General features: G+C 42.4%; 1 protein-coding gene and 1 long non-coding RNA gene across 2 annotated transcripts in view; both read right to left on the reverse strand.

The window, feature by feature from the left end:
• Positions 1 to 748: 748 nt before the first annotated feature.
• On the reverse strand, positions 749 to 2,087 carry LOC141140254 (uncharacterized). Its single transcript, XR_012243910.1, has 2 exons — positions 1,912 to 2,087; positions 749 to 1,088 (listed from the first exon to the last, which is right to left on the reverse strand). It is a non-coding gene; the product is annotated as an uncharacterized lncRNA (long non-coding RNA).
• A 225-nt stretch (positions 2,088 to 2,312) lies between these two features.
• The window catches only part of HDDC2 (HD domain containing 2), a gene marked incomplete at its 5' end in the record, with an annotated part of 46,554 nt that continues 35,792 nt past the window's right edge, over positions 2,313 to 13,074 (reverse strand). The window contains 2 exon segments of the mRNA XM_073627197.1: positions 2,313 to 2,453; positions 6,865 to 7,003. Coding sequence (XP_073483298.1) covers positions 2,356 to 2,453; positions 6,865 to 7,003 — 237 coding nt within the window.

Below are 13,074 nucleotides of genomic sequence, written 5' to 3' on the forward strand. Positions count from 1 at the left end.
TCACTTGTTGCCAGCGGTTTAGACATTAACAGCTGTGTGTTGAGTTACTTTGAAGGGACAGCAAATTTACACTTTACATTATAGAAAAGTGTAATTTCTTCAGTGTTGTCAGATGAAAAGATAGAATAAAATATTTACAAAAATGTGAGGGGTGTACTCACTTTTGTGAGATACTGTATATTCTAGGGATTCCAACTAAGTTATTTATGACCCAATATCTGTTAACCTACCAGTTACTGAAGCAGCTAAGTCCGTTAGAGTTGTGGTCTGGATGAATTGAGCTGAGGCTGTTTTTTTTTTGCTTACCACTCAGGCTGGATGATGTGTGCGGCGGTCGGGCTACCTTTTTTGTTTTGCGTTAGGCCAAGTCAGACTGCCTCAACCTCGAGTGAGCGCATCCCAGGCCACCGCCCAATTACACCGTAGAAACTGGGTACAGCCTGTGGGCTGTATGTGTAAGTAATTTAGAATTAGCTTGCCCTTAATACTTTCCTTCTTCAGAGGGCATTATATATTAATGGATATTTATCGGACTTTTCAGCATTTACCGTGCATTTTACGGCTGATGATTGGCTAGAACGTCATGAAACGCATCAAGTTTTCAAACAAGAGTGCCGAGACATGCTTGCCCAAATTATGCATTTTATAATATTAGTACTTATCATTTGTATGATCACATCAATTATGTCCATTGATTACCTATAATAAATATGTTATATCATATATTTGCCAAGTAAATCTTTGATGATTGCATTGTATTATTTTTTTTAATAAGATTGATATTGACATATTTTTTCTACAATCATGGATTACCTTATGGGATTGAAATGCTAAATCAATACAGACAGATGTATTATTCTATACAGTATTATACACATTGACATGCCTCATGCAAAGTCCCATTTTCTTTCCTCTTTTTCATGCAACATATAGGGATGGAGGTATGTCATTGTTCTAATATGGTTGCGACAGGCCATTTATTTCAATGTATGTTTCTAGTTCTGCTTAGGGGTGGGCTATTGCCCAAAATCAAGCACAGAAAACCGATTAATCCCCAGCAGACATCACTAGGTCGTCACCTCACCTTTCTGCAAGCAAAAAAAAAAAAAAAAGTGTTTAGTTGAGGAGTAAGCAGACCCCAGTAGCCTTGCAGCTAAACAAGTGTTACAAAAATGTAAGAAATGGTTAACAGGTTTTGCTTAAATCTTAGCTGCTGGCACTCTATTCCAACTTGCCACACCAATGGTGCACAGGAACACACCCTGTGCTTGTAAGAGGCACGCAAACACAGATAGCAACCAACACCCAAAGAAAGGACCTCCTCCCAAGGGTACCCCACACTGTGTCTCCCCACAGTATGGGTGTAGTTGGAAGGAGAACGATAAGAAAAAAAATACATTTAATCAATCTTCCTTGGAGTCATCTGCCAAATTCGTAGCAGGTGTCATGGCGGAATCAGACCTCATGGTGCAGCATTGCTTTAAGGATTAAATCTACTGCAACACTCCTGGGAAGATCCATGTCCACCAACTGCTCCATCCCCCACCTACACAGATGTCTGTGGATGCCAGCACCAGAGTATACCCACCATATTGCTGTCTGTTCTGGGGGACCTGCGGTGAAGCAGGCTGCTTTCCACCTGAAGCAACACAGGGGAGGACTTGTAGCCTGACCAAATGTGAGTAAGAGATGGCTCCATTAGCTCCTCTTTAAGCACAGGGATAGTTGCTTCTCCTTCGGTGGGGAAGGAATGGGGAACACCAAGAAGGTGATGGGAAGGGAAGGTCCCACGAGTAGGATACAAAAAAAAAAAAAAGTAGCCTAGAAAAACAACCAGATATGCAACCCCTCCAAGTCCACTGTCACTGGAATCACATGAGGAGCACCTACTAGGAGACCCCTGTAACTTACCACGAATGTCTAAGAGCATAGATAAAGTAACATATTAGTGATGCTCCTGTGTGGCCTTCAGAAACACAAGTTATTGAAGCTCAAGGGTATTTTGTTTTTTTCTAATATTGGTGGATGATGTTCCCTGTTTCTTGGCGAGAGGAGCCCCTGAAGATTCCTTCAAAAAAAAAAAAAAAAAAAAAAAAAAAAAAAAAAATTTACCAGGTACCTGTTTCTTCTTCTTCAGTAAGTTATTTACTACTCCTTGTGTTCTACAAATGCAATTATACTATAATATATAAAAATTTTGTATTTAAAACCAAGTAAAACATAATAATCGAAAATAGAAAAATAGCTACATCCTACCTTTTGCCCTGGAAGAGGACTTGAGAGAGTGAAAAAAAAAAACACATACAACAGTATAAAAACCATAAATAATTTATTTATAGCAAACTTGTTACTATCTCATGGCTGAGAACTACTGGCTTCTTCTGCTATATTAGAGTTTCTTTCTTCATAAATTGCTGAAACTAGTTGAACAACGCCAGGGTGTTTAAATTTTCCTGAAAAATAGAAATAAATCAATTAGGAAAACAGTTTCCTTTACACAAACAGAACTGCAGCCAATATGATACATTTGATCATTAACTGAAACATTAATGAAGTCTTCATAACAAACAGCAAAATGTGAACCATTTTACCTGCCAAAGGGTTTGCAATTCTGTTCAGCTAGTCTCATGATTCACAAGCATTTGCCACACTGCATATCCAAGGCGGCGACACTGATATCCTTTGTTTCACCTAAATATCTTTTTGTGTCATCTGCACTCTGGCCAATGAATGAGCATTATCACAGTCCCGATTTATTGTTTAATGAGTGACAGGAGATACAGGAAGCTGCAAAGCTAAACTGAAAAAAAAGGAGTCTCAACTGTCTGGCTGTGTAGTGTGTCAGAGGTATGTGAATAGGAACAGTCTTGATATACAGGATTACAAATCAATTGCAGATACAAAAGCCAGTGTAACAAAGTACACTCTGCAAGGTAACTGCTCTGAAATTCCCACAGCAGAATAGGAGTTAAAGTGTTACTAAACCCAGGACCCTGCATTCACTAGATCTGGTCTCCCACAGTACACAGAACATGGAAATGCAACTATTTTAGTAAATGTAAACTGCCAAATAATTTTTTTCAACAGCATTTAGACCAGTCTTGTGACTTCTAGCAGTGTTCAGCCAAGCACTGGTTAAAGCTTGTAGGAGGAGTTATCTGACTGCCCTATGGGACTGCAAGACCCAGACTCTGTCTGGACAGGGCTAATTGGCCATGTGCTGATTACTTGCACTCTCCGAAGAAAAAAAAAACAAAACTCTAGCAATACACCCCAAACTGAGCATGTGCAGCCTGACTCCATAGGCTCTGTGTTATCAGGAAATTATCAGGGGACAATGGAAGAAGGGGATGATCAGAGAAGCCAGGATCAAGCAGCCTTTTTACACAATGCAGAGGATTAACCCCTTAGGTTCCACAGTGAGTATAAAAATAGGATTTTTTCATCATACTTACCTGTAAAATCCTTTTCTTTGAGTACATCATGGGACACATGGGCTAATATTCATTACCTATTGGGTTATACTCTATCTCCAGGTGAATGGACACTGGTAGACCAAAGGTCTTCAGACAGGAAGTGATCCCCTATATAACCTCTCCCACACAGGAAGCGCTTCAGTTTTGTACTAAGCACTGAATCCTCAAAAAAGAGGGGCGGGATCGGTGTCCCATGATGTACTCAAAGAAAAGGATTTTACAGGTAAGTATGATGAAAAAAAATATTATTTTCTTTTTAATTCATCATAGGACACAGAGTCAGGCTAATATTCATTACCTACTGGGACGTCCCAGAGCAATAGCCTTGAGGGGAGGGAGACACCCTGCGAAACAATAGCCATCAGAACTTATACGGCAGCCCGCAGTACACTGCGGCCGAAAGCCGAATCCTCGACTGCTCGAACATCCACTTGATAAAATTTTGTGAACGTATGCACTGAAGACCAGGTAGCAGCCTTACAAATCTGAGCCACAGATACCTGATGGCGAAAAGCCCAGGAGGTTCCTACACCCCTGGTAGAATGAGCTCTCACCCTAAAGGGAGGAGCTTTATGTTTCAGACCGTGGGCCTAAATGATCAATTGATGGACCCAATTGGCGATGGAAGCCTTGGAAACTACCTGCCGATTCTTGGGTCCTTTTGGTAAAACAAAAAGGAGTCTGATCCTTGGATCTCCACAGATCTAGACAAAAAAAAACATTGACTGCCCGCACAACGTCCCATGAGTGCAGTCGTCTCTCTTCCGCCGAGCGAGGCTGAGAGAAAAAAAAACGAAGGAAAAATAATGTCCTGATTTAAATGAAAGGCCAACACCACTTTTGGCAAAAGGGATGGAACAGGTCATAACATGACCCTGTCATGGTGAAGGATCAAGTATGGTTCCCTGCACAAAAGGGCCGTCAACTCAGACACCCTTCTAGCCGAGGTGATGGTCATTAGGAAGGCTAGAACAGCTTGCAAGGACAGCAAGTCTAATGGAATTTCCTTGATAGGTTCAAATGGTTGTTTCTGTAACACAGACAACACCAAATTCAAGTCCCAAGGACACATAGGCCACCCAATGGGGGGAAGCAAGTGAGTTACCCCCTGCATAAAGGTTTGGATCAGTGAATGGGAGGCTAAAGCCCTTTGGAAGAATATGGATAGGGCCGAAACGTGACCTCTGATTGTACTCAAAGCCAGTTTGATTTCCACAGCTGGCTGTAGAAAAGAGAGAATTCTCCCAATTACATATTTCCGAGGAGACCATTTTCTGGCTTCACACCAAGCAATATAAGTCTTCCAGACCTTATGATAAATTTTCCTAGCGACAGCTTTTCTAGCATTCATTAGGGTAGACACTACTGATCCTGAGATGCCACGTTCCTTTAACACCCTGGCTTAAATAGCCATGCCATCAAATTTAGAGACTGTGAATTGGGGTGGAATAAAGGACCTTGAGACAGTAGACCGGAGCAACGTGGAAGCATCCCTGGCACGTCTATTGTCAGTCTCAAATCTCCGGGAACCAGGGCCTTCTCAGCCAGGCTAGTGCCACCAGAATGATTGGAACCTCCTCTTTCCAAATCCTGTGCAACAAATGTGGAAGGAGAGGGATTGGAGGGAAAGCATAAATCAAGGAGTGCTGTCTCCATGGAACTATCAGAGCATCTGCTCCAATTGCCAGAGGATCCCTTTTTCGGGACACAAATTGATGTAGCTTGTTGTTGAACCTGGATGCCAATAGGTCGACCTCTGGCCATCCCCAACGCTGGCAAATTTCCTGGAAAACCCCTGGGTGTAGGGACCATTCCCTCGGGCAGATCTGTTGGCGGCTGAGATAATCTGACTTCCAGTTCTCTACTCCCGGGATATGGACTGCCGATATAATCGGCACATGTGCCTCTGCCCAGGCTAGTATGTGGTTCACCTCCTTCAGAGCTGAACGACTTCTGGTACCGCCTTGGTGGTTTATATAGGCCACGGCAGTGGCATTGTCGGACTGAAACCTGATAGCGCAGTCCTGAAGCTCCACCGTCCAGGACCATAGGGCCAGACGTACTGCCCGTAATTCCAGGACGTGGATGGACAGGATCTGTTCTGTCCCTAACCATTTCCCCTGAGCTGTGAGCCCTTCTAGGGTCGCTCCGCAGCCTGAAAGACTGGCATCTGTAGTCAGTACTCTCCAAGTTACCGGGAGAAAGGATTTTCCCTTTCGCAGGTTCTGATCCTGCAACCACCAGTTTAGGCATAAGCGTGCCCGAGGAGATAAGCACATTGGATAATCCAGGGATTTTCCTCTTCTGATCCAGGCCAACAAGATGTCTTGTTGTAAAGGCCTAGAATGGAACTGGGCATAGGGCACTACGAAGGAGGATAAACATCCTCCCTAGAAGAGAGCCGAATGGAGGGTTGTCTGGTGCCCCTTATCTGACGCACTTGAATCTTTTGGTCCCAGCGAACGTGCGTGGCTGTATTCGCGTATGACGCAAATCCTCGTGTGCCCAGATAAAAGGCTACTGCTAAGTCCCGCGGCGCTTTTGCAAATGCATGTGGTGAACCAAGGCAAAATGGCGCACCGGCGCCATCGTACAGGTAAAAAAAAAGAAAAGACAGCCAGACACAAGCAAAAAAGGTATACTTTGCAAACACCCAAAGCTAGCCCAAAACTCCCCCGTCTGGTCACCGCACACAGGTTTCCAGTCTCTAGTTAGCTTGACTGATTGTAACAATCACTGGGACACCCCACAATAATAAGTAAAGGGGTTTCACTTGTTTGTTCAGGCACAGGGCAGCTTAGAAACTAAGAGCCCAATCTTCACCCTTCATGGCGGGTTCAGTCACTTGAGGACCTTCAAGGGCTGGGTACCCTTTTTATGTTTAGGGTCCACTCCCTTGGACCTGAACAGCACCCTGCTGGAATGCCTTAGCGCTGTGGTGTCCAGGAATCCACTTCACAGGGTCCAGCGCCCGGAGGCGGCATTACAGGCAAAACCTTGCAGGATCTTGAGTCTGCTTTACGAGGTTCGGGTACCATTTATCTAAGCATATAAAGCCTGTGTCAAATGGATCCAATCGGTCAATCCCTGGATTCATTTAAGAACCAATTGTGGGACTAGATACCTGGAGCTCAGAGAGCTCCAACAAACCGTGCAGACACTGGTAAAAAACTGAAGTGCTTCCTGTATGGGAGGGGTTATATAGGGGATCACTTTCTGTCTGAAGACCTTTGGTCTACAAGTGTCCAATCACCTGGAGATGGAGTATAACCCAGTAGGATTAATATTAGCCTGACTCTGTGTCCCATGATGTATGGAAAAGAAAGCAAGCTTTACTGCATACACAGACTGATTTTATGGTTGTGGGTTTAGTAAAATAAACCAATACCTGATGTTGAATCATAGAAGTCTTGCAGTGTCCCTGGTCTCTTCTCTAGCTCTTCATACTCAAGAGCTTGTAGGATCATTTCACACTGGTCCAGTTCTTTCACAAACCTTGCTTCTGCACTGGACTGGAACTCATATTCCTATGTAGAAAATGTACACATTTTTCATTTTTCTTATAAGATTAAATGTCAGCTGCCACTCATCTATAAAAAGAAACCGTGATCTAGCTAAAAATTGCCAGACTCTCGATGCCTTCTGTATTTTCTAAATAGAAAGTGCGCGATACTTGTTCATGGTCAGTACCATAGAAAGTACTGAATCCACTGAATTAGCATGACAGCCAGACAAATAGCATTTTCAGAACAAGAGGTCATCAAGGGCAGTCTCCATATTCTCTCAGTAAAGGTTTCCTTTAACCGCTTGCAAACCAGCCACCGTCATACTGCGGCATTTTGGCACGGCTGTGCAAACCGCCGTAGGTGTAAGTTGGCTGCTTTAGGATCTATAGGGGGCGCGTGCGGCGCGATGCCTGAGCGTGTGGCCAGCGGCTGTGATGTTCACCGGCGACCCGCGATCGCTCCGCAGAGAGCCAGAACGGGATCTGTCATTGTAAACAGACAGATCCTCGTTCTGTCAGGGAAGTAGAGAGAGCTCTATTGTTCTTAGTGACCAGGAACAGCGATCTCTCTCTACTCCCAGTCAGTCCCCTCCCCCCACAGTTAGAAACACCTCACCCCTTGATCGCCCCCTAGTGTTAACCCCTTCCCTGCCAGTGCCATATATACAGTTAGCAATGGCTACTTTTAGGTCTGATTGCTGTATAAATCTTAATGGTCCCAAAAAAGTGTCAAAAGTGTCCAATCTGTCTGCTGCAATGTCGCAGTCCCACTAAAAATCGCTGATCACCGCCATTACTAGTAAAAAATAAAAATGAATAATACAAATGCCATAAATATATCCCCTATTTTGTAGACGCTATAACTTTTGTGCAAACCAATCAATATACTCTTATTGCATTTTTTTTTACCAAAAATATGTATAATCTTCAAAATTGTCGCTTTTTTTTGTTTATAGCGCAAATAATAAAAAAAACGCAGAGGTGATCAAATACCATCAAAACAAATCTCTATTTGTGGGGGAAAAAAAAAAAGACAATTTCATTTGGGTACAACGTCGCACAACCGCACAACTGTCAGTTAAAGCGATGCAGTACCGTATCGCAAAAAATTGCCTGGTCAGGAAGTGGGTAAATCCTTCCGGGGCTGAAGTGGTTAAAATATAAACTGTGAATATTGCCACATCACATTCACAGTTTGAGAATAAAACTTTTAATATGACTGGCTGCAATGGGAATAACAGTTTTTTATTTCAGATATGTCAATAAGAAAAATGCCATGCTAAATTTCAATCCATATAATTGAATACAATGACATTTTAGCACAAAACTTTTCAGATCTATTCTAGGTCAAATGTGTAACAGTATGAGCCTACATCAAACATCCCGGCTGATCTGCTATTTAACTCATTCTCCAGCCAGGCTCAGCAATATGGATCCATATGTATTTTGTATGAGGTTAGAATAAATTGTAACAGTCCTAGTTCTGGTAGTTATTTCCTTAAACATCAAATGGGACTAAACTTCAAAGCTTGAGTCATTCAAATGCCACTTTCAAAAGGATCCCCAGAACAAGATGTTTTTCCTGTGATCTGCAATACTCTCCAATAAGCAAGCCTCTCTTAGCCTGAAAGGGAAAATTTTACCAGTTATATGGCTTGTACATCAATCGTTCAAAAACATCGTATAGGCGATGTAGACATCTTACACATATGTTGTGGATAATGCCAGAAAAAATGATAGCTTTCCAGAGGCATCCCTGTGAAATCTGTACTGAAACATATTGGAGGCTCAAAGGTCAACAGTTTCTTTCTCAAGGATTCCTATTGAATATTTACTGCCAATAGTGATAAAAGTGTGTTTTTGCTCTGCGTGACTACTACAAAATAGAGCTAAGTCAGCAATTCCAAACGGGAATCCCTTGGCATTTCTATGGCATGGGGCACAAGATAAACTAATCATGATTTCTTTTCTATAGTGCAGTGGTCTCCAAATTGCGGCCCTCTGCTTGCCTTTATCTGGCCCTTGGGGCACTATTCCTCCCACTGACATTAAAGTGTTTGTAAAAAAAATAAAGTAAAAAACCTTCTGCATGCAGCTTTCCCAACAGATCCCCTAAATACATAACTGAGCCTGATCTCAATCCAGTGATGTGCACGAGAGCCGAGGCTCTCCCAAGTCTCTCGCTCCCAATTAGCTCAGATACAGTAACAGGAGCCATTGGCTGTCATTTACAGCCAGCGATGAGGGAATGGGGTGTGTTGTGTCTTATGAACACTCAGTTCAGGGCTCTGGAGCAAGCACGAGTGCCCCAATGGCACTCGGCAGGGAGGTGGAGCCAGGAGCGGCAGTGGGAGACCCCAGAAGGAGGAGGATTAAGGTTGCTCTGTGCAAAACCATTGCAAAGTGCAGGCAAGTATGACAGATTTGTTATTTTAGGAAAAAAACACAAGGCTTTACAAGCACTTTAACAATGGTGCATAATTCCTGCCATTGACACCAACAGTGGGACACTATTCCTCCCACTGACATCAATGATGAGACACTACCCCTCCCACTGACACCACTCATGGGGCAATATTCCCCTCTCTGATGCCTATGATGGGCACTATTCCTTCCACTGTCACCAATGATGGGACACTATTCCTTCCACTGACACTAACAATGGAGGCACTACTCCTCCCAGTGACACCTATGAAGGAGCATTGTTACCAAAGCCAGGACATTTTCTACTTCTACTGGCTGCAGTGCAGCCCCTCTGAAGTCAGGAGGATAATAAACTGACCTTTTATTTTGAAAGTCTGGAGACCCCTGCTATCGTGTATCACACCTAACAACAAATATTTAATATACTACAACTTACCAGTCCTTAGATGTGGTTGCAGTTTTTATTTTATTTAATTTGCACCTGAATATTTAGCCACCAACACACTTCTGGTAATAGACCGACAACGCTAACTTTTTGTACTGTATTTATGGAGGAGCAGAGTTGTCACCCTAGACAGGAATTATGTTAGGAACACCCAACCCCCTTTCCTCACCTCCATCACATAAGTGGGGATGATCAGTAGAGGTGAAATGAGCAGGGCTAATTACACAGCATAAGATTTTAATGCAGTACTGGCAGAATGCACAGAAAGGTTCAAGCTCACTGGATTTCTTGCAAAGTCAATAAGTAATTTTTTGGAGTATTGTATAAACAGTCACAAACGATTTTACTCCACGCCTAGAAGGATACTCTAACCCACTATTTATTTAAAACAGGGCTTGACAAATTTGCTTTGAATCTAGGAGACAGTTTTTTTTAAACAATATGTTGTTATTCGGCACTGCGCTACTATACACAAATTTTCCACACAAATAGAGCTTTCTTTTGGTGGTATTTGATTATATATATATATATATATATATATATATATATATATATATATATATATATATATATATATATATATATATATATATATATATACATATACACACATACACACACACATTTTTTTTACACTACTAATGGCGATGATCAGCAACTTCTAGCTGGACTGTAATAGTATGGCAGGCATTGGGACACTGACATCACCAGTGACTCTAATACAGTGATAATAAAATGCACTGTCACTGTACAAATGGTAGGAAGGGGTTAACATCTGGGGCAATCAAAGGGTTAACTGTTAACTGTGTGCCTAGGGAGTGTGATGTAACTGCGTTGTGTACTGTTTTACTAAGGGATGTGCCAGAACCCAGTGAGATCGCAGCCGGGTGGGCGTGCGCCCCCCTACCTGGAAATGTAGAAATGCCTGGTACCAATAGTGAATGGGCTGAGAAAAGCCCAGGAGCCAGGAGGTAATTTCTAGTCACCATGGCATGCCGGGAATGTAACTTTTTTTTTTTTTTAAATGGTTAAATCAATGGATTTACCTCTGCTTTAATAATTATACAGAATACCCATTATTCACTCATGATCAATTAATAACGATAAAGTCCACAGAAGCAATTCTTCGTTAAATTCTCCTCCACATTCCACCACGTGAATCTGTGAGAATCCAATCCCCAAAACATAATGCCTCTTATTTTCATGATGATTGGCAAATCACACTTTTGTTATGCACCACTTATATGGCTCCAGTCATCAGCTCCTCCTCCCTCCAGAAAGCAAACTCAATGTAAAAATGCTTTCAAAAATATATATTTTTATGTTTTTTTTAATCAATTTATAATATGCACAGTAAGTAAAAAAACAGAAGAAAAATCTAAATCAAATCAATATTTGGCATGATTATCCATTGGCTTCAAACCAGTATCAATTCTTCTAGGTACACCTGTACACCATTTTTGAAGAAACTTGGCATGTAGATTGTTCCAAACATTTTTGGGAACTAACCACAGATCTGTGAATGTAGGTTGCCTCAAATCCTTCTGTCTGTTCATGTAATCCCAGACAGACAGACGATGATGTGGAGATCAGGGCTCTGTGGGGGGCAAACCATCCCCTGATCTCAACATTAATACAGTCTTTCAAACAACCCAACTGTGTTCAATTTCATAAGAGTTGTAGTACCTCACAGACCTTTATATCTTCCTCACTATTCTGAAAATTGTTCTGGCCACAAAGTTGATTAAAACCTTCCTCTTGGTCTGCCTAAATAATACAGTGGCTAAGGGCATACCCTGACCACCATATACTTGCTTTACTTGCGCTACCTTGTAGCTCCTTGATCCTCTTCAGTCAACTCTGATAATGGCTGTGTAGCTGATCCCTGGGAGCAGTGATGTTACTTCCCCATTCATGTTACACAGGTTTTTTTACCTTAAAAGGCCAAGTTCACCTTTTTTTCCCCTAAATTTCAGCTCCCCTATGTACCAATATAGCATTCATGTACTTTTTTTGCAAAAATATCAAAGCTTTCCATAAAATCTACAGACCCGTACCTTACTGTCCTCCATCGATGATTCAAAACGTATCTATTGCTTCTGTCTTATGTCCTTACAGACTGTAGGTCATGACACAGGAAGGAGTTGACCAGCTGATCTCATTAGCACACACCCTGCATCATCCACTCACCCATTCCCAGCTGCACGTTTTTTAAATGAAATGCAATCAGTGATCACCCTTCTCACTAAATACACAATCAGATTGCATAGTGTATGGCCATCTTTATAGAAGGGAGTGGCCAGAAACACTCAGTTGTCAAGCCCCGTTCACATCTCTGCATAGCGGGAACTTGCATTCCCACATGGGTTTTTTTTTTTTATAGCGAGGGAGGAGGCGTTTTGGAGCATTTTCACTCAAACATAGGGCAGCCCATCCACCTGAATGGGCTGCCCTACACAGCAATCGCCCCAAAGAAGAGAACTTTTTTAGAGTGGAATTTGGTGCGCTTTTACTGTGATTTTTGGTGCAGAGCATTTCTGAAATACAAGGAAATGCACAGATGTGAATGGAGCCTCATTGTTCTTGTGTTACTGAACCAATTTCACTTTCAGGACCCATTCACATCCAGCATAGTGGGAGCGAACATTTTGTGCCTCGTTTTTCCTGTGACATGCATAGGGCAGCCTGGCGATTTCAATGGGCTGTGCTATATGTGGCTTATGGGATATGTTGGCGCTCGGTGGGCTGTGTGTTTTTTACTGTGCGTTTTGCAGCATTTGCCCCTAGTTTTTTTACATGGCAAAATGTGTGTTTGCTTCTGTGTTTGGTGTGCTGTTTCCTTGCATTTCAGAAATGCACTGCACCAAAAAACACACCAAGCTCTGCTCTAAAAAAAAAAAAGAAGTTCTGAAGCTTCTTTGGTGCTGTGTGTAGAGCAGCACATTCAGGCTGCCCTATGTGTGATGAGTGAAAATGCTCCAAAACACCCCCCCTCTTAAAAAAAAACAACAAAAAAAAACGCATGTGGGAATGCGAGTTCCCGCTATGCAGAGTTGTGAACGGTGCTTAACAGCTAACGTGCACCTGGGGAGTGGGAGGGTGGATGATGCAGGGTGTGTGCTAAAGAGGTCAGCTGGTCAACTCCTTCCTGTGTCATGACCTACAGTCTGTAAGGACGTAAGACAGAAGCAATAGATACGTTTTGAATCATGGATAGAGGACAG

Source organism: Aquarana catesbeiana, linkage group LG04, assembly GCF_042186555.1.
Source record: "Aquarana catesbeiana isolate 2022-GZ linkage group LG04, ASM4218655v1, whole genome shotgun sequence".
Taxonomy (NCBI): domain Eukaryota; kingdom Metazoa; phylum Chordata; class Amphibia; order Anura; family Ranidae; genus Aquarana; species Aquarana catesbeiana.